The 23021-nt window shown below is 52.3% G+C and overlaps 2 protein-coding genes across 4 annotated transcripts in view; one reads left to right on the forward strand and one right to left on the reverse strand.

The window, feature by feature from the left end:
• The first annotated feature begins 1132 nt into the window (after positions 1 to 1132).
• Positions 1133 to 2812, forward strand: MAP1LC3A (microtubule associated protein 1 light chain 3 alpha). Its single transcript, XM_027622647.1, has 4 exons — positions 1133 to 1403; positions 1687 to 1742; positions 1819 to 1925; positions 2208 to 2812. The coding sequence occupies exons 1-4, from the start codon at positions 1364 to 1366 to the stop codon at positions 2368 to 2370; spliced, it is 366 nt and encodes a 121-aa protein (XP_027478448.1). The 5' UTR covers positions 1133 to 1363; the 3' UTR covers positions 2371 to 2812.
• Positions 2813 to 3008: 196 nt separating this feature from the next.
• PIGU (phosphatidylinositol glycan anchor biosynthesis class U) overlaps positions 3009 to 23021 on the reverse strand; it is an 86662-nt gene continuing 66649 nt past the window's right edge. For all 3 annotated transcript variants that reach the window (XM_027622646.1, XM_027622644.1, XM_027622645.1), the window contains 2 exons: positions 16195 to 16337; positions 3009 to 3444 (listed from right to left, as the gene is read on the reverse strand). In XM_027622646.1, coding sequence (XP_027478447.1) covers positions 16235 to 16337 — 103 coding nt within the window. In that variant the 3' untranslated portion in view covers positions 3009 to 3444; positions 16195 to 16234. The remainder of the gene's footprint in view (positions 3445 to 16194; positions 16338 to 23021) is intronic.

The raw sequence follows: 23021 nt of genomic DNA on the forward strand, positions 1-23021 counted from the left end.
TCCAACAGAGAGAGACCACACAAGCAGGGGCAGCGGGCAGGCAGAAGGAGAGGGAGAAGCAGACTCCCTGCCGAGCAGGGAGCCCCACGCGGGGCTCGATCCTAGGACCCTGGGCAGACGTTTAACCAACTGAGCCACCCAGACGCCCCTACACCTTCCATTCTTTTAACGATCCCTCATAAGTATCTGAAACACACACTTGGATATACAAAGCTGGACAATTACCAGTATCTTTATCCTCCTCCCCTTAACTAAGAGCACTTGAACTGATTACCCACTTCCGTCTGACATGTTGCTGTGTCCTCTCGTTTTGTACTCCACAAATTGATGATCATGTTCATGTTCCACGGTGTTTTAGACCTACTTCCATGTTTACCGGTCGAGTTGTTTAGCATTTTCCTATCTTTTTAGAGTTCTGCAAATTCATTACAAAGTGCCAAGATGCTACTTTTGTTTATCCTGCTCTGGATTTTATGTGAGGTTCCTGGTCTTTAGTCAAGTTTGGAAGCTCTTCTTCAGGAACTGCCTCTCCCACTTCTTTTCTCTTCTCCTGGAATTCTGACGGACCTGTCCCTTCCCCTTTTACATTGTCCATCACCTTGTTTCTCTGGTCAGTAGCTTGGGCTCTCTCCTCCAGCTCAGTGACTTACCTTCTGCTGCGTCTAATCTACTTTCTGGTCTCATCCTTTGAGACCTGAATTTCAGTGGTGTTTCTAATTCTAGAAGTTCCTTTTAAAACCTGTGTGATTCTTTTTAGCATCTTGCTCTTTCGTGTTTTAATCCCCCCCACCCCACCCTAGCTTTTTTTCCTGTAACCATGAGCTCCACGAAGGTGAGGAGGTCTTTAGGTTCGCTGTTGTCACCCCAGTGCCTCGCACCATCTCTGGAACGGAACAGAGTGTGCCGTGGGATGACTTAGCACCAGTGGGAACAGAGAGCCGCTAAACCCCAGACTGGCCCGCGCGCAGCGGGTCAGCCAGCCCAACTGCCCGCAGCCCCGCCAGTCTCTCAGCCCCGGCCTCGGGGAGAGGGGCCGGCAGCCCATGACGTCACAGGACTGTGACGCGCCGGGGAGCCCCGCCCCTTCGCGGCGCTGGCCCGGAGTCCAGCTCTCTGCGCCGTGACGTCACGGGTCCGGGCGGGCGGGTTTTGCGTCGGCCCAATGGGAGCGGCGCGCCGGCCTCCCCTTTAAGGAATGTTGTGACCTGACGTCACCCGGGCGAGTTACCTCCCCGAGCCACCGCCGCCAGGCTCAGCTCACAGCCCCGGAGCCCTTGAGCGCGAGGCGCGGAGCCCCCGAACCTCAGAGCCCCAAGCCGCGCGCCCCGGAGCCCCGGCCTGCGCGCCCCGCCGGGCCCGCGCGATGCCCTCGGACCGGCCTTTCAAGCAGCGGCGGACCTTCGGTGAGGCCCGGCGGGCGGTCGGCGGGCGCGGGGTGGGGGCGCCGCGACTGACCCGGACTGCCGCAGGCGACGTCAGCCCCGTGACGTCAGACTCGGGCTAGACCCCCGGGCCGGGAGGCAGGTTCAGGCCTGGGCCGGGGCCTCGCCTCGGAGCCCGGCGGGTGCCAGGCCCTGGGGCCTGACGGCCCTGGGGGCGGGGGCTCGGGGGGGCGGGGCCGGGGACAGGCGGGGCGAACGGCGAGCGGGACCTCTCTCGGCCTCACTGCCCGCCCACTGTCCGCAGCCGACCGCTGTAAGGAGGTGCAGCAGATCCGCGACCAGCACCCTAGCAAGATCCCGGTGAGTCCCGCCGCCCCCTCCCTTCCCCGCGGCCCCAGGCCCCTCCCGGCTCACGCATCCCTCGCCCCACCCCTAGGTGATCATCGAGCGCTACAAGGGTGAGAAGCAGCTGCCGGTCCTGGACAAGACCAAGTTCCTGGTCCCAGACCATGTCAACATGAGCGAGTTGGTCAAGATCATCCGGTGTGTGGGCAGCAGCAGTCATAGGGGCCTGGGGTCCTTTTGGGGATGGCGGGGCCCTCGCGGGGCCGGGCCCTGAATCCCTGTTTTGGGGAGGTTGGGAAAGGCCAAGGTCAGGGTTGGGGTCAGTGTCAGGTCAGAGGTGAGAGCTTCTAGAAGGGCCTGGGATGGGTGTGAAGCCGCCTCAGAATCCTTTTGGAGAGAGGGAGGTGGGGGGGGGTCAGGGCTCCACCCACCCAGCAGCCAGGCCCCTTCACCGTAGGCTTGCTCTTCTGCCCACCCCAGGCGCCGCCTGCAGCTGAACCCCACGCAGGCCTTCTTCCTGCTGGTGAACCAGCACAGCATGGTGAGCGTGTCCACACCCATTGCGGACATCTATGAGCAGGAGAAGGACGACGATGGCTTCCTCTACATGGTCTACGCCTCCCAGGAAACCTTCGGCTTCTGAGCCAGCAGTAGGGGGGTGGTGTTTGGCCTGGGCGTGGGGGAGGGGGAGGGCCCTGTCAGGCTCTGCCCAGGGAGCTCCTGGCTCCTGAACTGAACTGCCTCTGCCCGAGATGAGCTAGGCAGGGATGCTGCCCCCCCTAGCCAGGGGGCACCAACCACACCTACACTGCCCCTGGGTGGATCCTGGGCCATTGTTAGGGTTGCCCTGGGTGCTGGCTGGGATGGGGGAGGGTAGGGAACAGCCCCCAGCACCCCTGCTCCGTGTGATTTGTCTTTTTTTTAGGCCCCTGCCCATCTGCCCCTCCCTCACCTGAGGCGCTGCCCCACCCCCGGACCTGCCCACCCCTGAAGGACTGGCCCCTGGCTCACCTGGTCTTGACATGGTGTATGGATCTGTGGTCATTGTCCCTCTGCAGAATAAAGATTGCTCAGGCCTGCCTGGCCCTTTGCCTCCAGCTGCTTGGGGTGTGGGGAGGGCTGCCAGTGGGGCTGTCTCACACCAGTCTCAGCTCGTCAGGGAACAGACTTGTGTGCTGTGGACCTGGGGCTCATTCTGGAAACCCACACCAGTGTGTAGTATATGGGGGTGGTGTTCAAGGACAAGTCCACCCTTTCCAGGAGTTCAGTGTAAGCCCAGGATAGATTTCATAACAAAAAACATTTATTAAGTAGCCACAACCTAACAAATCCTGCTCCCCTGCTTCTTACCCTATCCAGCATCGGAGGGGGCTCCCTGGTCTGCAGAGTCAAAAGAGTAGGGTCCAAGGGGAGGTGCTCCTGGCTACTCCCCACCGGCCTTGCTGCCAGCCCTGGTTCCCCTCTGGTGCCAGAGCTTCGGAACCCTGGACTCAAACCTCATTTGCCTGAGGACTCCTCTGCTGGCAACTCCGGCTCGAGGGCTGGGCTCAGCTCCGGGCCCTTCCACCCCCTGAAGTCCATGCAGCCCTGGGCCCAGCCAGGCCTACTTGAGCACGAGCATGGCCTCTGTGCCGTCCTTGGCAGTCAAGTAGAGCCCATGGGTGAGGTAGTACTCGCGCCGCAGGAAGGCATAGAAGTAATCCGAGATGAGCAGGATCTGCAGGGAGAGAGGAGCTGTCAGCAGCGCTGAGGAACCTCCCCCAGAACCTTGGGTTGCTGAGAGGCTAGGCAGGTTTTGGGGAGACCCTGCAAGGTCTTGCACTTCAGAAGTTGCCTGTACTGCCCCATCCCATCCCACCCCTGTGGGTTTGTGCCACCCGCCCAAGCTCCGGCCTCTGAACTCCAGAATGGTATGTCTGCACCCACAGGCCCCTCCGCCTCACTGCTTGGGTGCCCACGAGGCTCCTCCATGGTACAGCTGAGCCCCTGCCAAAGCTGCTGCTCCCTGGGAGCCCATACCACACCCCCCATCTTCCTTCCAGGTGCTGAGGCCACAGAATCACCTGACACTTCACCTGCCGGACACAAGGCTGCTAAGTCCTGGCAGTTCTATCTCCCAGACTCTCTCAGATCCATCCATTTCTACTTGTCCTTAGAGCTACCACCCTGGACAAAGCCACTGTCATCTAAACAACAGCAGTCTCCTCTTTGGGCTCCTTGGTCCCAAGCCTCCCACCCCTGTAACCCTCGCCACGTCCAGTCCATTCTCCCTAGCAGCCAGAGGTTGCTTTTCAGGACAAAATCTCGTCCTATTACTTCCCAGCTGAAAGGTCCTCTAAAGGCTTCCGAGGGCTCTTAAGGTGAAGAACCAGCTCCTTTGGGGCTCTGAGGCCTTGCGCCTGGTCCCTCACCCTCTCTCCTGCTCCACCTCACTCAGCTCCAGCGACACTGGCCTCTCCCTCTGCTGCAGGATCTCTGCTGTTCCCTCTGCCTGGAATGTTCCCTTCCCTTTCATCCAGTCAACACCTCCTTACCCTTCAGGTCTCAGGAAGGATCCTGATTCCTTAGAGAAGCCCTCCCATACCCCCCAGATTGGGTCATGGCCCCCATTAACCTCTATTTCTTAACACAAATTCATCCAGATTAGTTTTTCTTTCATCTGTGTGACTGCCTGATGGCGTGGCTCCTCCCCTGGACTGGGAAGGTCCCCACAGGGTTCTGCCACCCTGGTATCCATGCCCAGCTCAGTCTGCCTTTCCTGTATGGGCCACAGAATTAAAAGGGCCCTAGAAGCTCAGGCTACCATCCCCCTCGCAGAGGCCCAGAGAGGAACAAGGACTTGCTACGTTTTACAATCCCATTATATTCCAAGACCCCCAGGGCCTGGGGCAGGAGGAGGGCAGAGGGGTTCACAACCCCAGGTCTCAGCCACTCAGAGGCCTCTTAGACCATCAGCACCAACCACCTGTTGGCACAGATGAGAAGATGGAAGCCCAGAGGAGGGGGAACACCTGGCTAGGGTCTGTAGAGCAGGTCAGAGGTTGAGCTGAATCTGGGATCTTGGCCTCTGACCCACGGAGACTTCTGTCCTGGGCAGCCTCATACCGTGGGCAGGAAGAACATGGAGGGGCCTGAAGGAAGAACTGAGGACCAATACCATGGCTGGCCTCAGGACAAAGTCCTGCCATTTTATGACCAGAGGAGCCCATCTGGAAGGCTGATGGTCTCCATCCTATAGACGAGGAAACTGAGGCACAAAGGGTTCAGTAGTTGGCCTAAGGCTACACCAGGAGAGCTGGCCTAGTGGCCATGACCTGCAAGGCGACGCACCCGGGGTCCAGTCTGCCACAGGGCAGAGAACTTGCAGCTGAGGGTATCAGCAGAGCAGACAGCCCAGAGAGCCCCGGAGGCCTTGCCCCACAGCTGCCGGTGGGGGGCAGGTACCACAGCAAAGGCTGACCTCACATCCTGCAGCCCCTTTCTCACCCAGGCCCAAGGTGCCCGGTCTGGGGATGGAGAGCCTGGAGCTGTGGCTGAGCGGGTGGGGGTTGACCCCCGAACCAGGTCCAATGAGGGTCAAATACAAAATCACAATTCACAATGAAACAAAAGGAACCAACTCCAGTGTCACAATCAGCTGTACAAGGATTAGAAAGTCAAAATACTAGGTATTAGGTTGAACCATATGAAATAGCCATTTCTGCAGATCAAAAATGGTTGAATACTGGAAAATTCATATAGTTCAATCTAATATAAAATGGAAAAAAATGTCAAGAAATACAAATAGCAGAGTACGCATGGTATTTAGAAGAACCAGAGCAAACAACTCTCAGGCCATAGGGAGCTGTTCTATTTCCTTATAATCTTTAACATTGTAAAGTATGTATTTGTATTACATTGATTAAAATATCAATTTAAAAAACCAGCCAATAAATGACCGAATAAATAAATGAGGGAGAATTCCTTTTGGAATCCTTACAGAAAAATTCCAATAACATATGTAGACATTCCCTCCTCCAGGAGGTGGAGCTTAATTCCTGCCTGTCCTCCTGTTCCCTGCCTGCCGGCAGGCCAGATACAATAACTCACTTCCAAAGAACAGTGCAGGGAAAGAGAAAATAGTAATTCTACACTGGAGAAGCCCCAAACACCGTCTTGAACAAATGATGAAGGGTAACATCAGTATGAGATCAGGTGGCTACCATGTACTGGGCATGGTACCTGAGCATTCCAAAAATCCAAACCCCAGTCTTATGATGAGAAAAGCATCAGATAAACCCAAAGTGGGGACACTCTACAGGAGACCTGGCCAGTGCTCCTCAAGACTGTCTAGGTCATGAGAAATTGGGACAGAGTGAGAAAGTGGGCAGAGGACATGGGAGAGACAGAACACATTAATGTGGTCTCCTGGCTCGGATCCTGGGTGTGGGGCATATGGGAACTTTCTGTATCTAAAGTTATTCTGAAATTTAGAAGTTTATTTAAGGGCCACCTGGTGGCTCAATCAGTTAAGCGTCTGCCTTTGGCTCAGGTCATGATCCTGGGGTCCTGGGATCAAGTCCTGTGTCAGGCTTCCTGCTCGGTGCGGAGCCTGCTTCTCCCTCTCCCCCTGCTTGTGCTCTCTCTCAAATAAATAAAATCTTAAAAAAAAAAGTTTATTTTAAAAAAGCAGTGTACTGGGGTGCCTGGGTGGCTCAGTCGGTTAAACATCTGACTCTTGATATCAGCTCAGGTCTGGATCTCAGGGTTGTGAGTTCAAGCCCTGCACTCGGCTCCACAATGGGCGTGGAGCCTACTTTAAAAAAAAGAAAATTAAAGAAAGCAATGTACTATTGTTATTTGCAACAATATCAATGAACCTCAAAAAATATGCTGCTGAATGAAGGGCAGCTTCGGAAAATGTACACATTGAGTTGTGTTTTTCACTGTATGTAAATTTCATATAAGAAAAATATAAGTACTGAACTCTGGTTAATGATATACATGCTGAGATGTTTAGTAGGAAATGCAGTGATGTCTGTACTTCACTTTGAAATATATTTTAAAAATAAGATGGATTGAGGAATGGATAATTTGTGATCACAAAAGTATAGTACAACATCAATGGTACAGTCTAGGTGGTAGGTATGTGGTAGGTATGTTCAATGTTCAGTCTTTCAACTTTGCTATGTCTGTGAAATTTTCCAGGATGAAGTGTCAGGGGAGGGTGGCATGGAGGAAAAGAGCCCTGTGTGCTGGCTTGGTCTGTCTGGAACCAAAGTCACTAGTCCTGATTAGGTGCCCTGCCCCCATAGGGAAAGGCATCTTGTGGACACCAGCCTGGCCTGGAGGCTTGGCTCTTTCAGAGTGATGCCCCCAGCTGGTAGCAGGCTGGCCGAGACAACCTCTTCTGACCTTGAGGCTTGCCATTTGGGCTAAGGGATTTCCCAGAGGCCGATCTACAGCAGCTGTAGACCCAGAGCCCTTTTGCCCAGTCTGGGCAGTGGGAGTTGGGTGAGGGGCAGTAGAAATAGCACGGGCAAGTTAGTGGCTGTGTGACCCTATGTAAGTCACTTTCCCTACTCTAAGTTGTATTTTCCGCATCTGTAAAGTGAGTGATAAACTAGTTTACCTTGTGGCTAGGTGGCTCCTAGTCCTTGTGCCATTCCTCTGTGTTTTCAGAGACCTGAAGAGCAGCCCATTCTTTTTTAAGATTTATTTATTTGAGAGAGACAGACAGAGAGAGAGAGAGAGAGAGAGCGCACACAGAAGGAGAGGGGGAGGGAGAAACAGACTCCTTGCTGAGCGGGGAGCCCTCTGTGGGGCTCGATCCCAGGACCCTGGGATCATGATCTGAGCCAAAGGCAGACGCTTAACCAACTGAGCCACCCAGGCGCCCCGGGCAGCCCATTCTTTAAAGCTGCCCTCAAGAACTATGACTGGACTCCTTGGCCTCTCTCCTGCCATCAACCACCAAGTCCTGCCAATCTCCTTCCTCAGATTCCAACTCAGCCTCCTTGTCTCCCTCCCACTGCCATCTCTTGCTGGAAGGCCTCCTGCATCATCCTGGCCCCTCTTGATTCCCAGTGTCTGTCTGTCTCTCTCTCTCTCTCAATCTCTCCATCTCTCTCTGGGAGTCTCTTACGGTCTCTCTCAGTCACACACACACACACACACACGCACGCATGCGCACGAACCCTTCACTTGCCTGCTCAGAAGCCTCTAGTGCCCCACTCTGCCCTGCACCACACCCACACGCCCCAGAAACCCTGACCGCAGCCTGGTCCTGCAAACAGTGCCTGGATGGCCATGCCTCACTGCCTCGGCTGGGCTGGAATGGCCCTTTCCACAAAGAGCTCCTATGTATCCCTAGAGCGGGATCATCTGCATCTCCTGCCCCAGAGTCTTCCCTAAGCCCATGCTCACTTATGTCACCCCTGGGATGGAGTCACTTCCTGTTGCCCCACAATCCGACAGGCTGGCATCTGCTCCAGCTCTGGGACCCTGGGCCCGGCAGAGGGCTGGTGCTCTGGGAGTGGTTTGTGGGTCCCCAGCCCCTCGGCATTAGCCCAGTGAGGGCTCATCAGACCACTCTTCTCCGCCGGCAGCCGTGAGGGCTGCAGGACTACCTCTGGGCCACAATGAAGATGTAACAAGGTAGTGGATCAACGGACGGCCAGGGGACAGGGAAGGGTGCTTCACACGTGGAGTAAAATGGTCAAAACATGCTCCATCACAGGCTGGGAAAGCAGCAACTTCTGGGTAGCCACCCCAGGCCAGGCCCTTTAACAAAAAAGCATCATGAGGGGGTGGGGGATGGGCAGACCGGGTGAAGACCAGTGGGGGGGGGGGCAGGTTTCCTGTGGTGAGCAGGTCTCGGGGATGAAGGGTAGAGCACAGGGGCACCATGGGTGGTAGGAGCACTGCGTGGGGACACAGGGCAGCTGCCCTTGTGGTGAGCACAACAGAGCTGACAGTCACTAGGTCGTACACCTGAAACCAATGTAACATTGTGTTACCTCAATTAAAAAAAAAAGCATTGAATCTTCACAACATTCTGGGGTAGGGCTTATAAGCCCCACTTACAGATGAGCAAACTCAGAGTCCCAGGGGGGTAAGGGAAGCTTTAGGCTGCAATGCTAATCCTACCTGAGACCCAAACCTTAGTTCTTCTCCGGCACCCCCCGAGTTCCTCCCAGTTAAGGATTCTGGGAGGGGTGAAAGGACTGCACCCACACATGTGGGTCCTGTTATGGGTCCATGCAAACCTGTGGTCTACACTGACACCCCTGTCGAGGCTGTGCTCCCAGGTCCCAGCCCTGTCACTTGGCCAAGACTGAGTTTTTTTTGGGAAAAGGCAAAATAAGTATCAGAGCCCTCCGAGCCATCAAGGCTGTTAATTCAGGGTGTCGGGGCAGGGGCGGTGCTCAGAACAGAAGCCTCAGCCGACACTGGCCCCTGGGCTGCCCCAGCTTCCCAGAGAAGCAGCTCCTGTCGCCGTAGGCATGTCCCAGTTCCCAGGTCTCTTGCTTGGGCTGGAGATGCTGACCCTTGACAGCCAACCTGCACTTGGGGGAGCTCACGTGGTCATCACCATGGGCAAAGCACAGCATCCTCTGTCCACACCACCTCGGATCTCGGAATATGGGAGCAGGAGGGGCTGAGGGTCGACTTGTGGAGCTGGACGGGCTTTGGCGTGACCCAACTCAGGCCTGGATGGACACGTGTGGGAGGGGATGGTGAAGAAACAGAGCTCCACCCTCTAGCTCTAAAGACACAAAACAGTGGGAAAATCACTGGACCTCCATCTCAGGGTCTGTAAGGTCACATGGTAAGATCAAAGTCGCTATGATGGTAATTGTCATCTATGTGGCACTTTTCAATTCACAAAAGCTTTCCCCACCCAACTCCTTACTGAGTCCTCACGGCTATCCTTCTAGGCGGAGGACACGGAAGCTGCTAGCACCTCTCACCAGGTTTCAACAGCCTCTCTGTGCCCCCGATTCGGGTTCACACCCCTCACCTTTTCCCTTCCTGGCACGATGAAGTTTTCCAAGCAGGAATGGGATCCCAGTTACCCTCAGCCAAAACCCAAAGGCTCAGCCTGGTCCTCAGCACGACAGGGCTCACGCTCTCTGGCGGCACCCACCAGGCCCGCGGGACGGCCTTCTGCACCCGCTCGCTCATGCTCTCCTCCCCACAGGTGTCACCACAGAGAGCCCAGTTAGCTCCTACCCACCCCCAGGCACCCCATGTATGGGCGGCCTCCCCACAGAAGCTTCCTTACCCACCACAGCTCTGAGCTCCCCAGCCTTTTTACCCCATTCACGGCACCATCCGGCTCCCCTGGCCCTGCCTGGTTCCTTTTCCTTCTCTCCCTCAGACCATGGGCTCCCAGCAAGCAGAGCTGTGTCTCATTCACATTCTGCTAGCAGAGTGCCTGGCACATAGCAAGCGCCCAATATATGCAAATAAATTAATTAGGCCCAAGGAGTTAGGAGACTTGCCTAAGGCCAGTAAGCCAGGACAGATGGGGCTGAGAGTTACTGCAGAGGCTGGGCCTCCAAAGCCCAGGCTTTCTGCTGGCCTTGCCTCCCTATATTTAGCTCAGGCTTTTCCTGTCACTCTGGTTGCAGGTGGGGAAGGGCCTGTGAGAGCCACGCTTGGGATGCTGAGCACTGAGCTAAAAGTTTGAGGATGGGGGGGACAAAGGAATGAACGAAGACCTGGCAAAATGCCACCAGTGTGGAAGGCAAAGCACAGGCAGCTGGACGAGGGCAAGGACTCCAGCCTGGGCCACAGGCGCCTCCTGTCAGGAGGAACACCTCTTCCCACACGCAGACTCAGGATTTTGCAGCCAGGATTACACAGACCCACGGAATTAAATCTGAAATGGGCCCTGGCTGTCCACAAATGGGGGTTACACACCACCCCACCACTGATGATCTGACCCACATGTCCCCAGACATTTACTTCCTCATTGTCCCATTCCCAACTAGAAGGCAATTCCAGGAGACAGGACTGTGCTTTCATGGGTGGAGTAAATAAGCCAGTCCTGAGCAGACCCAACAGGAGAGGGCTGGCGCCCAGACCCCAGGGCTCCAGGCCCCCCTGGAGACCGAGAGCAGAGTGGCCAAAGCAAGGCCAGCCTTGGATCTACAGGGTCTGCACTACAAGGAGAAGGGACCGGAGCTGGCACCTCATGGTGAGGAGGCAGCAACTCATGGAATGTTCCAGACACAGCTGGGACACTGTTTTGGATAGTAGGGAATCTATTTTAGACATGGACATAGAATAGGAGTGAGGCTCTCAGGGTCAGCCACAGGGGAAGATGGGAAGGGGGCTCTGGTTCTGACACCCTAGGAATCCAGCAAGACTTGCCACAGGCCCAGCTTTGTCCTAACAGATGCTAGAAGTGGGAGGTTAGAGTACACAGGATTATATGGGATCACTGGTCATAAAATGGGGTTTTGGATCCCAGCTCATTCCGTTTATTCATCAATGAACAGTCACTGAATATTCTTGGTGCTGGGGATACAGTCGTGAGCAAGATAGACCTGGGGCTGACCTCATGGAACCCCCTGTCTAGCAAGAGGACGTGAGAAACAAGAACATGAATAAACACCCCCCTCAGAGCTTGGGGATTTCCAAGCCTCTGCTTCCTCACTGGTACCAGGAGAGAAGAATACTAGTGTCTCCTTCAAAGGGCTGTTACAAGGACTAAGTGAATTCCTTATGATAAAAATAAGGGAAAACAGCTTATAGGGCCCCAAGGAGGGGAGCAGCTGTGTCAACTGTGGTGAGGAGCTTCCTTCTTACATAAACAGGGAAAGATCGCCAAGATGTTTTATTAAAAGGAAAAAGTCGTATTTTCATCATGATGCCAATAATAAAACACACACACAAATAAAACTCTTCTCCAGGAGCATACAAGTACATGCAAACGCACAAGGAAAGGCTCAGAAGGCCACACAAGCACATGATCCAGAAGATTAAAGGGATCATATGGGCCTGGCCCCTAGCAGTCATTCTTTAAACATGAGCCACTATTAATTATAATTTTAGGAAGAGATTTCCTCATGTTCCCTGTTTTTAAGATGAATGGGGGTGAATGGGATGTTTTTATCTTACTCATTCAAAAAAGCTAAATTCAGACACATTACTTTTTTTGTTTGTTAAAGTAGACTCCACACCCAGCATGGAGCCCAGCATGGGGCCTGAACTCACAACCCTGAGACCAAGACCTGAGCTGAGATCAGGAGTCGGATGCTTAACCAACTGAGCCACCCAGGTGCCCCTCAACATATTAATTTTGATTTATATGTAATCCTTGATGACTATTTTTCTTCTGCTGGTCACTGACCTGCAGGAGAAAAGAGTTAAAAAAAAAAAAAAAGGAAGAAGTTTGTTCTTCTTTCCAGTCTGAATGTTTCCCTGGGGATTTGCTCTGGCTATCTGAAGAGCAGGTCACCGGTGCTACTTCTCATATCAACATATAAATGGCAACAGGACTCACACATGCCCTATCCTCTCAACACCCAGGGAGGCTGGGTTATCAAGCCTGGTTTTAAGAAAACTGCAACCCAGAGAAGTCACTTGCTGAAGGTCACACTGTGAGGAAGTAAAAAAGGACCTCAACCAACCAATCTAGCTCAACCATTCCTTCTCCCCAGCCTTTCTTGTGTATGTGTGTGTGTGCACACACACACCCATGGATGTTTTACTGTTGTCATTTCCTAGTTACTGACTCTGAGGCACAATTATAATTAACAAATGATCCATGCCACAAACTGTAAACTACTTAATGGCCCCAGGGGAAAGGATGGAGCCTAAGTCACTGGTTTACCTGCCAGTATTACTAAGAATTTATCAGTAGTTTGTCGTATCACAGAATGTGGCACTGACCAACTCAAACACAGCAGGACCTAAAGTCTACGGGTCAAGATGTTCTCCACATTCAATTCCGCACTCACCAGCAACAGACTGGGCTCTGGATGCCTGCTGTAAATCCATGCTCATCTGGTTTCCAGGACAGCTCTGGTCTGTCTTGCCCAGTGGGGGGAGAGGGAGGACCAGGGGACTTTAAGGTATCGTCCCAGCTAGAAGAGCTGAGAAAAGCCAGCCATGGGACTGAAGACATGTCCCCAAATGCCATACATTGCAACCGAAGCACTGATTGTAGGTCAGATGGAAGCAAGGGCTGGTTTGATCTGTGGGGGATACGTAGCGGCTTCCCCAGCCACAGAGACCACGTTCTGACAGAAGCCGGAGAAGGGTTAGGGACAGAGCTGTTACCCACTAACCTCGGCCGGTGGGGGCGACTTGGCCCCCCCACCTGCCCACCTCCCACACCTCTCGTTCTCCAGGTCTGAAAGGCCCAGCTGCTACTCCTTGCTCCCCAGGGCTTTCACGACCACTCACAACAGGAACGGGGGTCTTGTTCCCGCTAGATTCCTCCAGTGGTTACTCTGTACACTGGGCCCTTAATCACACCCTGTTCTCCCTGGCCATCTTTGGTTCATTCACTCATTCAGCAACTGTTGCTCAAGTGCTCTATGCCAAGCACAAAGCTGGTAGCTCGGGCCCCTGCAGTGGAAAGGACAGGCTGATTTCTGCTTGCATGAAGTGCAGAGGCTAATAGGGGAGGCAGAGAGAGAAATAATAATATAAACTTATAAACTGGGAGAGTGCTAGGAAGGAAACAAACGGGCTAAGAAGGAGACAGTGGAGGAGGGGAACCTCACGGAAGGCCTTTTTAAGGAGGGGACATTCAATAGTTAGTAAAATTCTGTCTCATATTTGTGCTCCATGGCTCCCAACAGCCCGAGGCAGGTGTGTCTAACCTCACGAGGGGTGCTCTTCTGCTCAGTCAATGCTCTGGGACAGTGAGAGGGCTTGAGCGACCGCCTTGGTAAGTGCCCCCATATGACATGTCCGTTCAGTGATCTGGCAGCAGCCGCCACAGAGCCCAAACAAAGCCAGGAGTCCCAGAAAACATCTGACCCGACAAAGTTGTCTGACTCAAGAGTCCAGGCCCGAGGCGGCCGATGACACAGGTGTGTGATGTCTGCACTTGGGCCACAGCTGGGAGGCCTGTGGGCTGGTATGACCTGTCTGAAGGGCAATGTGGCAATATCTGCCAAAATGCACAAGGCCCATGTCCTCTGGCCCAGTAAATCTCACCACCTGGAGTCTGTCCTGAGAAAACGCTGGTCTGTGTGTACTAGGTTATGCGGAGGGATGCCCAGGGCTCTTCCATTTATAGCAGAAAACCAGAAGCAGCCTCGATGTCCATCAGCAGGAGCCTACCTAGTCAAATCAATCAAGTTCCTTCTGCCAACGGGCTCTTGGAACCAATATCAAGAGGGGATCATCAAGCGAAATGCTGCAAGTCCGAGAGCAGTGTCCAGAATAGGAGGCCGTTTCTTCATGTACACAAACAAGCTCGGCATGCGTGCATGCGTACTGACAGTTGTCGTAAATACACAGACAACATCTGCAAAGATACCCCACACCGATCCCAATCATGACGTCTGCCCGGGGTGGGAAGAGACGGGGACCCTGGGGGCCCTTTTCATTCCGTAGGCTTCTATTTTGTTTGATTTCTTTTCCCAGCAATAATGAATTCATGTATTACTTGTCTGATTAAAAGTACATTTTTAAAAGATTTAAAAAAAAAAAAAAGGTAAAAAGACAATGTCAAAGCTCAACCTGGTTTTTCTCCACAGCGCAGTCACCAACTAGCATGCTCCATGTAGTTGGCCTTTCGTTCCCACCCCCAGTCCCACCTTCCGACAGTCCAGTCTCTCCTGCCTTCGATGGCCCCTGAGCACTTGCAAACATCTCCCCTACCATCAACGGAGACCCTTCCCTCACAAAGGCAGCCACAGGGAAAAAAGCAGTCATCTGGCAAGTTCCATGAATACCTCGTCATCACTGCAACTGTAGTCCCGACCCACACCTGACACTCATGGCCTGACGACAAGCTGTGGACTATTTCAGCAGAGCTTTTGCCAAACTCCGCAGAGGCCCAGGGCAGGCCTGATGCCCTCACACACCAGCCATCACTTTCCAAGGATAATTAAAGGGATTTCAGCAAGACAGAGAGCCAGAACAACCTTTTGGATTTCCTAGAGTATGAAGTCGAATCCTGCACACTTCTGTTTACGCAGGTCTCAGGAGGAGCTGAGTATCCACCATGACTAACCTGTGTGTGACAGACAGGATGGCCCCTCCAGCACGGTCCCACCCAGGCTATAGGGCCCTCCTCTCTCTTCCTGCTGTTCACAAACCAGGATAAACAGCCGGGCTGGACAAGAATTGTCCAGAAAGGTCCGTGCAGGAAATACCAGACCCATCACTCACTGCGAAAGCACAAGCTCCTCCCCTCTTCTTTCCCAGCAGCTAACCTTGGAGGCAAGGCTCTCCCTGGGGACCATTCCCTGGCATCATTCGTCTCCCCAGTCGCCTGGCTTCCCATCCAGTCCATCAAGCACAGGAAATGCCTGGCTGTGCCAACGGCAATTAAAGTGGTAAATGGGACAACTGATTCTCCTAAGACCCCACAAGGAAGATGGAGCTGACCTAAGGGAACTTCAGAGAAGTGTGCTGGACCACCTGCAGCAGAATCTCTGGGAAAACTTACTAAAAACCCAAATTCCTGACCCTGTTTTCCATATCTATTGGGAGTGGGATCAGGGAATCTGTTTTTTTGTTTGTTTGTTTGCTTTTTTGGACAAAGCCGTGTAATTGTGGTAGTCACAACATATCTACATGATTTAAAACATTACCAGGGCATCTGCATTCTTAACAACCCCCCCTCATCCCGATTCTGAGAAGCATTGCTCTGTGGCACCCAGGGAGGGGCTTTCCCTGGGTCAGGAGGAGATCGGAGCTCCCAGCTGGTACCTCTCATTCTCTGACCCCCTACGGCCTCCTCACCCCCCAGTCCCACGATTTCTGCTCCGACTGACCCAACAGCTAGACTGAACTAGTTCTCATCTCCCTGCCTTTGCTCCTGCTGTCCCAGTCTGGAAAGTCTCTCCACCCGCTACCACTGTTTCCTCCCCCCCGCCACCCCCACTGCACCTGCTACAGTGCCACACAGGCTGTTACAGAAAGAGGGTAGCCTCAGAAATGGAGCCTTCCCTGAATTTGGTTCTTGGCACCTCCAACGACCTTGGGCAAGAGACAACCTGTGTGAGCCAGCCTTGGTTGCGTTTGTAAAGCAGTGATAACACTATCTCACAGGCTTGCAGGGAGAATTCACTGGGGCGATGGCTCAGCACGGTGCCCAATAAATGCTGGCCCAATTCAGCTTTTCTACTGCTCTCTTCTTTAATCTTCTCTACTGGACCAGGAGCTACTGCAGGGGAAGAACGGTCCCCTCACTCAAGTCCAAATGCCTAGCTTGCAGAACCCATGGCCTTTGCTCAATGTCTGAAGCTACAAAACGAATCCCTGTCCCCGTGCAGCCCTGGACTCTTACCTGCCCAACGTTGAAGGTCAGCGTGATGGCATAAAAGAAATTAGAGTTGGCACTTCCCGCATAAATCCAGAGGTGCCACAGGACAGGGAAGAGCAGGGAGCAGACGATAATGATGCAGACGAGGACAAAGATATTTCTCAGGACTGCAAAGACAGATGGTTACAGTTAGCTGAATGCTGATTCTTCTCAGCACCCTTTCTTGGGGGGATGGCCGCACAGGACACAGGCCCAGGGAGAGTCTGGTGTAGCTCAGAGGCAGAAATCCTCCCCCCAGACTCAGAGGCTCTGCGATGCCAGGAGGCAAGCCTCAGACCCTTGAGTTAATGGCTTCCCATGCCCAAAGCCGGTGGGAAGTCCTAGGTTTGGTCTCTGGCCCTCCCACTGTGGGCCTGGATGGCTACCGTCGGCAAGACTGAAGGCCTCTGGGCACCGCAACGGGGGCATTTCAGCAAGACAATGGAGTGTCCAAGCATAATTCCTTCCCGCTCCCCAAGCAGGGTGCTGTCTGTCCACATGGGATCATAGAAGGGAACAGCAGCATGAACCCATGGAGGTCAGAGCCCCCCCCTCCCCCACATAAAGTCTATGGTGCCACAGCCCTGGGTCTTAGGAACACATTTTCCATTTTCCTTAATTCATGTCTTAGGTTCCCTGCCTTTCTCTTCAAATGTCCTTTACTTTTCCTTAGATGATTTGAAAAACTCTTTTGACACCCTCTCTGTCTGATATCACCCCTCCACAACCCCACACTCCCAGAGGGATTACAGGATCCCAAATCCCACCAGGGAGGAAGCTCTCCCAGAAACCCCAGGGAGGACCGGACACTCAGACTGGTACTGGCAGGCAGGCGGAGTGCAGCTGGAGGGGAAGGAGGGCAGTGTGCCCAAACTTGGTCTTAGAAAGACAAAGACCTTGGTTAAAATCCCTGCTCCGCCAGCAAGTTTCTCTGAGTCTCAGCTTGCCCATCTCTAAAGTAGGGCTAAAAATGCCTACTCTCAGGTGGTTTACATGGATTAAACAAGATGTGTGAAAAACCTGGTACGACGTATTCCTGAGTATTTTCTATGGCTACTATAACAGATCGCCACAAATGCAGGGGCTTAAACAGCATACAGCTTATCTTATAGTTCTGGAGGTCAGAAGTCCAAGACGGGTCTCACAGGCTAAAAGCAAGGCACAACCCCCTCGCAACCCCCTTCCCGCTTCACCCAGCAAGGCCAGAGCAAGTCCCTTCCTACACTGCAGCACGCTGACCTCTTTTGCTTCCCTCTTCCACTTTTTTTTTTTAGAAAATAGACTTTAGAGCAGTTTTAGGTTCACAGCAAAACTGTGGAAGAGATCCCCCATGTGCCCCCTGCCTCAAAGCCCTTCTACTTTTTTTTTTTTTAATTTGACAGAGAGAGAACACAAGCAGGGGGAGTGGGAGAGCGAGAAGCAGGCTCCCGCTGAGCAGGGAGCCCGATGCGGGGCTTGATCCCAGGACCCCGGGATCATGATCTGGGCCGAAGGCAGACACTTAACCAACACCACCCAGGCGCCCCTAGCCCTTCTACTTTTTAAGGGCCCTCTCAGGGTTGTGGAATCAAGCCCTGCTTTGGGCTCCACACAGCACGGAGTCTGCCTAAGATTCTCTCTGCCAGGGCGCAGACTCTCTCTGCCCCTCTGCCCTTGTGGATTACACTGGGTCTGCCTGCAGATAAGCCTCCAGGCTAATCTCCCCATCTGAACATCCTTAACTTTAAATCCTTTTGCCACATAAAGTAATATATTCCAAGGCTCTGGGGATGATGTGGACATCTTTGTGGGGAGGGGAGCATTACTCTGCCTATCATACTGTGCTTCCCCCCGCCTTTTAACTCAATAAGGGGTATCTGACAGTAGAATTATATGCTATTTTTATCTTTCTTTACACTTTATTGTATTTTTAAAGAAACTAGTAAGTATTATTTAAAAAAAACTAATGAGGGCAGCTGGGTGGCTCAGTTGTTGGGTGTCTGCCTTCGGCTCAGGTCATGATCCCAGGGTCCTGGGATGGAGTCCCGCATCGGGCTCCCTGCTCAGTGGGAGGCCTGCTTCTCCCCCTCCCACTCCCCCTGCTTGTGTTCCCTCTCTCTCTCTGTGTCTGTCAAAAAAGTAAATAAAATCTTTAAAAAAAAACAAAACAACTTACCAATGGATCTGGGTCCCAGCAAGCACTTAATGAACAGAAGCTCCCTCCCCCTCTCTGATCCTGACCTTCAGGAAATCCCTTCTTCCAAATCAGAGTTTGGGGAGATTTCAGAGATGGGGAACATCCCGAACATTAAGATTGTTTGTCTTGGTTGTACGGAAACTTGGTAGAACTGCTTTACCAGGGATTCATGCATCAGAAGGGGGACTGGATTACCCATGCGAGTCTCAATTCTGGCTGCAAAATAAAATCACGGGGGAGCCCCACCTGGTCTGAGTCAATCAGAGTCTCTAGGGGTGGGGCCTGGGCATCCATAGTCGTTTGTTAACAGCTTCCCTGGTGATTCCAATATGCAGCCAAGGCTTCAAAGCGCGGGATTACAGCTGCAGACCCTTGGCAAATAAGAGGCCCAGACCAGTCTGCAACAGAGATTTCACTGGTCTGTGTCATGGTGATGATAACCAGAACAAGGTAGTTCAGAGTTCTTGTTACAGGTGAATGTTTTGAACTTAAGATTCATGAGAAATGACAGGGGTCTCTTTGTTGCTGGTTGTTGTTGTGAAAAAGTCCTTTCTTTTATGAAATGGGGATGAATGCCTGGCAGTTGACTATTTTAATGTCTTTAGCAAAATAAGAAGTTGGCAACTCTGTCATCAGAGTTTTTAAAAAAGTATTAGCGGTCTGTGAACTCCCACAATTTGGAAACACTGGCCTGGAGTGCTTGCGGGGTCCTCTTTTCTGACCTGAAATTTCCATGATTCTGGGTTTTCAAAGCAGGGAGGGACCTGACTCAAGTCTTCCTGAGACTTCTTTGCTCCCAGAACAAGAAGTCTGGGAAAAGGGATACATGCATTGAGAATTACTATTAGTAAACAATGTTACAACCTCAAGAAAGGAGAACAAATCTATTTGCCATTCCTTCACTCCCACATCACTATTTACATTTCTCAGTGGTTCTTTTTTTTTAAAGATTTATTTATTTATTTATTTATTTATTTTAGGGGTGGGGGCGAAGGGGCAGAGAGAGTCTTTTTTTTTTAAGATTTTATTTATTTATTTGACAGAGAGAGTGTGCGCGCACAAGCAGGTGGAGTGGCATGCAGAGGGAGAGGGAGTGCTTAAGCAGCGCCTCCCCACCGCAGAGTAGAGAGCCCGACTCGGGGCTCAATCCTGGGATCCTGGGATCATGACCCGAGCTGAAGGCAGCCGATTAACCAACTGAGTCACCCAGGCGCCTTGGCAGAGAGTCTTAAGCAGACTCCGCGCTGAGTGTGGAGCCCAAAGCAGGGCTCAATTCCACAACCCTGAGATCACAACCTGAGCCGAAACCAAGTGTCAGACGCCCCTCTCAGCGGTTCTTTCTGATCCCTTGGAAATTATTTTGCTGAAAAAGACAGACGCTATTCCTAAAACAAAACTCCTGTGGCCCAACAGCCCAGGTAGGTCATTGTTCCTTACCTCACCACTCTGGATTTCAGACAGGGTGACAAGAAGGTGACAAAGTGCACAGAGACTAGGAGAGGCTCCCATGCAGCTCCTGGCTGCAATTACAGACAGCTGCAAAGATACATCCCCATGTGCCTGGAGGAACTGTCACCAGCATCCAGTTGGCTTCTGGCCTGTGATGACCTTTGCAGGAACAGGGAGCTGCTACTCACTCTTGCTGGCTGACAGGCCAGAGGATTAAAACTATATGCCAGAGCACACGGTGCTGGGGACCTGGCACACAGGACAGCTTGTTCCAGGCACCAGGTGTCAGAGATGTCAGAGATGACCAGGGCCTAATGAGACGAAAGGCTTACCCTTCATCAGACTTACTGGGTCAGACGGAATCAGATTCCCCACCACACTCATAGGGTGGCTTATCCAGTCTCTGCCTCTGTTACTGACAAACTGAAACTTCAGGCAAGTCCCCTTCTCTCTCTGAGCCTCAGGTGTTCAGAAATAAAATTCTAGGGGCGCCTGGGTGGCTCAGGCAGTTAAGCGGCTGCCTTCGGCTCAGGCTCAGGGCATGATCTCGGGGTCCTGGGATCGAGCCCCATGTTGGACTCAGCAGGGAGTCTGCTTCTGCCCACCCCCCCCACTAGTGCTCACTCACTTTCTCTCTCCCTCTCTCAAATAAATAAATAAAATCTTTAAGAAAAAATAAAATTCTACTTGAAGAACTCAGCCCTACTGGGAAGAGCACAGAGGGGACTGGGAGCTTCAAAGGTGCTTATTGTATTATTATTCTCTATAACTTGTATGTTTTTTATCCATATTCTTTTATCTTTATACAAAAGTTAATAAAAACAAAACACCACATAACACACACACATGCACACACAGCCTCTGGTTACTGGCTCTTTCGGCCGGGCCACTGCAGACTAGCACCAGCTCTGCCAGCAGGCGGTTCCCTAACACTGCAATTGTGTGTCTGGTATGCCTCATCCTGGCCCCAAGCACCACCCCTGCGTCTGGGGCCTGCATTCAGAGCAGGGCCCACATACCTGTTCTCCTCCCCCTGTCCTGGCCAGGACAGGAAAACAAAAAGGTGAATGTGTGAGCAGGCAGGTTAGCACTGGCAACTAATGTTTAAACTGAATTCTTAAGCACATTACAAGTCTGAATATATCCAACCTAGACTTACAGACTTCTCTGAGTCTCCGCCCACAGGTCCAAAGGACTCGGCTGGAGATGTTCCTGGCTGAGTGCAATGACGCACGGCTGTCATGCCCCACACAGATACCCTGAGCACGAGTATTCTCTGCCACAGGAGCTGGCCACTGAGGGGGGCAGCCAACGCTCCGTGCAGGATCTTCGGTCAAGCTGAACTGTAAACTGCTTGCCCAGCCAGCGAGCTACAGCATCTATTAGATCATCTAGGTTTCTAGAAACCCCATCCTTGTTTTCTCTGCCTCAACCCCGGAGGGCATAAAATAGCTTATTTCAAGTTTTGAAAAATATGTTTATTCCAATGACTCTGACTACTTAGCCTGAAGCTTTGGTCACAGAACTATGCAGGGGGCCCCCTGCATGATTATTGCCAGCGATAACTGCAGCGCTCTTTACATACAATCTTTCTCAAACTTAAAACACTCATTGGAAGATATTCTCCCCATCTGACAGATTAAAAACCCAGAGACTCAGAAAGGTTTGATGAATTTCCTAAAAACAGATAGCTAGTAATGGGAAAGTCAGGATCCAAATTCAAGTCTTTCTGGCTCCAGGCCGTGTTCAGGAATACGGGATGAAGGATTAACCAAGAGCAAGAGGTGCCCCGTGTGGAACAGCCAGCTAGGAAACAATGACTCTACTTTTGGGGAAAGAGGATCAATGTACCCAAGACCCACCCTGTCACAATCTGGGGCATGCTGACATGTTTGGTGGCCTCATGACTTGTCACTGGCCACTCTGCTGAGGAGCACCAGGCTGACTATAAACCCGCTGGACTGGGTGATTCTTATCTGTGCAATGAGGATGTCACAGGCAGAAGACACCAGCCACTTCCTTCTCCCAGGCAGGCTGGACTGGTCACCGCCCCACAGGTCACCACCTGCAAGGGCAGTCTAGGGTTGGCCCGCCCACTCTGCTGTTTACCTTCGCTCAGAGGCCCCGACTTACAGGTAGGTTTCTTTCTAGCAGCTGGTCAGTTTCACTTCCTGGTTGACACCCAGACAGCCCCAAATAATAACAAAGATTTACTTCCTCTGAAGCCTGCCCTCCCCAGGTTCATTCTTGACATCTTGCCGGGCACCCACTGTAGGCAAGGAAAATTCCACAGCTCCCTTCCTATTTTAGTTTAGAGAATCAAGTCGTGTTGGCCATTGACACTGCCTCTTTATTAGAGAGGCTGAAAAAACCCATCCAGAAACACCTGCTGAGCTGTGGGTCAGGTCTGATCCTGGGTGCTGGGGACACAGAGGTGAGTGAATCATCAGCCTACCCTCAGGAAGCCCATTACACTGTAAAGAGCCCTCACAGAGGGCTAAGAGTCCAACTGAGGAAAATCCTGGGGGCCTAGGAAGCAGGGGGAGGAGGATGGTTAGAGCTGAAGGGGTTTTCGGAGCAGGCAGCGTGCAGTGTTGCCATCTGTCTTCTGTGGACATTTAGGTGCAGTGCTGGGAAATGGTTCAAAGCCCAAGGTCTAGTGTTCCACTGTCCAATACGGTAGCTACCAGCCATGTGTGACTTCTTAAATTTAAATAAATTTCAATTAAAAATTGAGTTTCTGAGTCACACCAGTGGCTATTTTATTGGACTGTGCAGATAAAGGACATTTCCATCATCACAGAAAAGTCCTACTGGACAGCACTAGCTAGAAGCTCATGGCCAGCCCTTCCACTTACCTATCACATAACCTTGAACAAGTGGCTCTACCTTTCTGTACCTCAGTTTTCTCATCTGCAAAATGGTGATATTTTCCCACCAAGGCTGCTGTGAAGATAAACTGACCTAATGCCCATAACACTCTTAGAACCACAGTGGCCAGGTAGCTACCGAGTAGGTGCTCAAAAAATGGTGGTTATTTGGGGGCGCCTGGCTGGTTCAGTCGGTTAAACATCGACTTCTGGTTTCAGCTCTTCAGCTCAGGTCGTGACCTTATGGGTCCTGGGATAGAGCCCCGAGTCGTTGTCGGGCTCTGTACTCAGCAGGGAGTCTGCTTAAGATTCTCTCC

Source organism: Zalophus californianus, chromosome 8 (genome assembly GCF_009762305.2).
Source record: "Zalophus californianus isolate mZalCal1 chromosome 8, mZalCal1.pri.v2, whole genome shotgun sequence".
NCBI lineage: Eukaryota > Metazoa > Chordata > Mammalia > Carnivora > Otariidae > Zalophus > Zalophus californianus.

Coding starts and splice junctions, on each gene's coding strand:
- MAP1LC3A (XM_027622647.1), top strand. CDS start 1,364: ATGCCCTCGGACCGGCCTTTCAAGCAGCGGCGGACCTTCG. Junction 1,404..1,686: donor CAAGCAGCGGCGGACCTTCG/GTGAGGCCCGGC, acceptor CACTGTCCGCAG/CCGACCGCTGTAAGGAGGTG. Junction 1,743..1,818: donor AGCACCCTAGCAAGATCCCG/GTGAGTCCCGCC, acceptor CCCCACCCCTAG/GTGATCATCGAGCGCTACAA.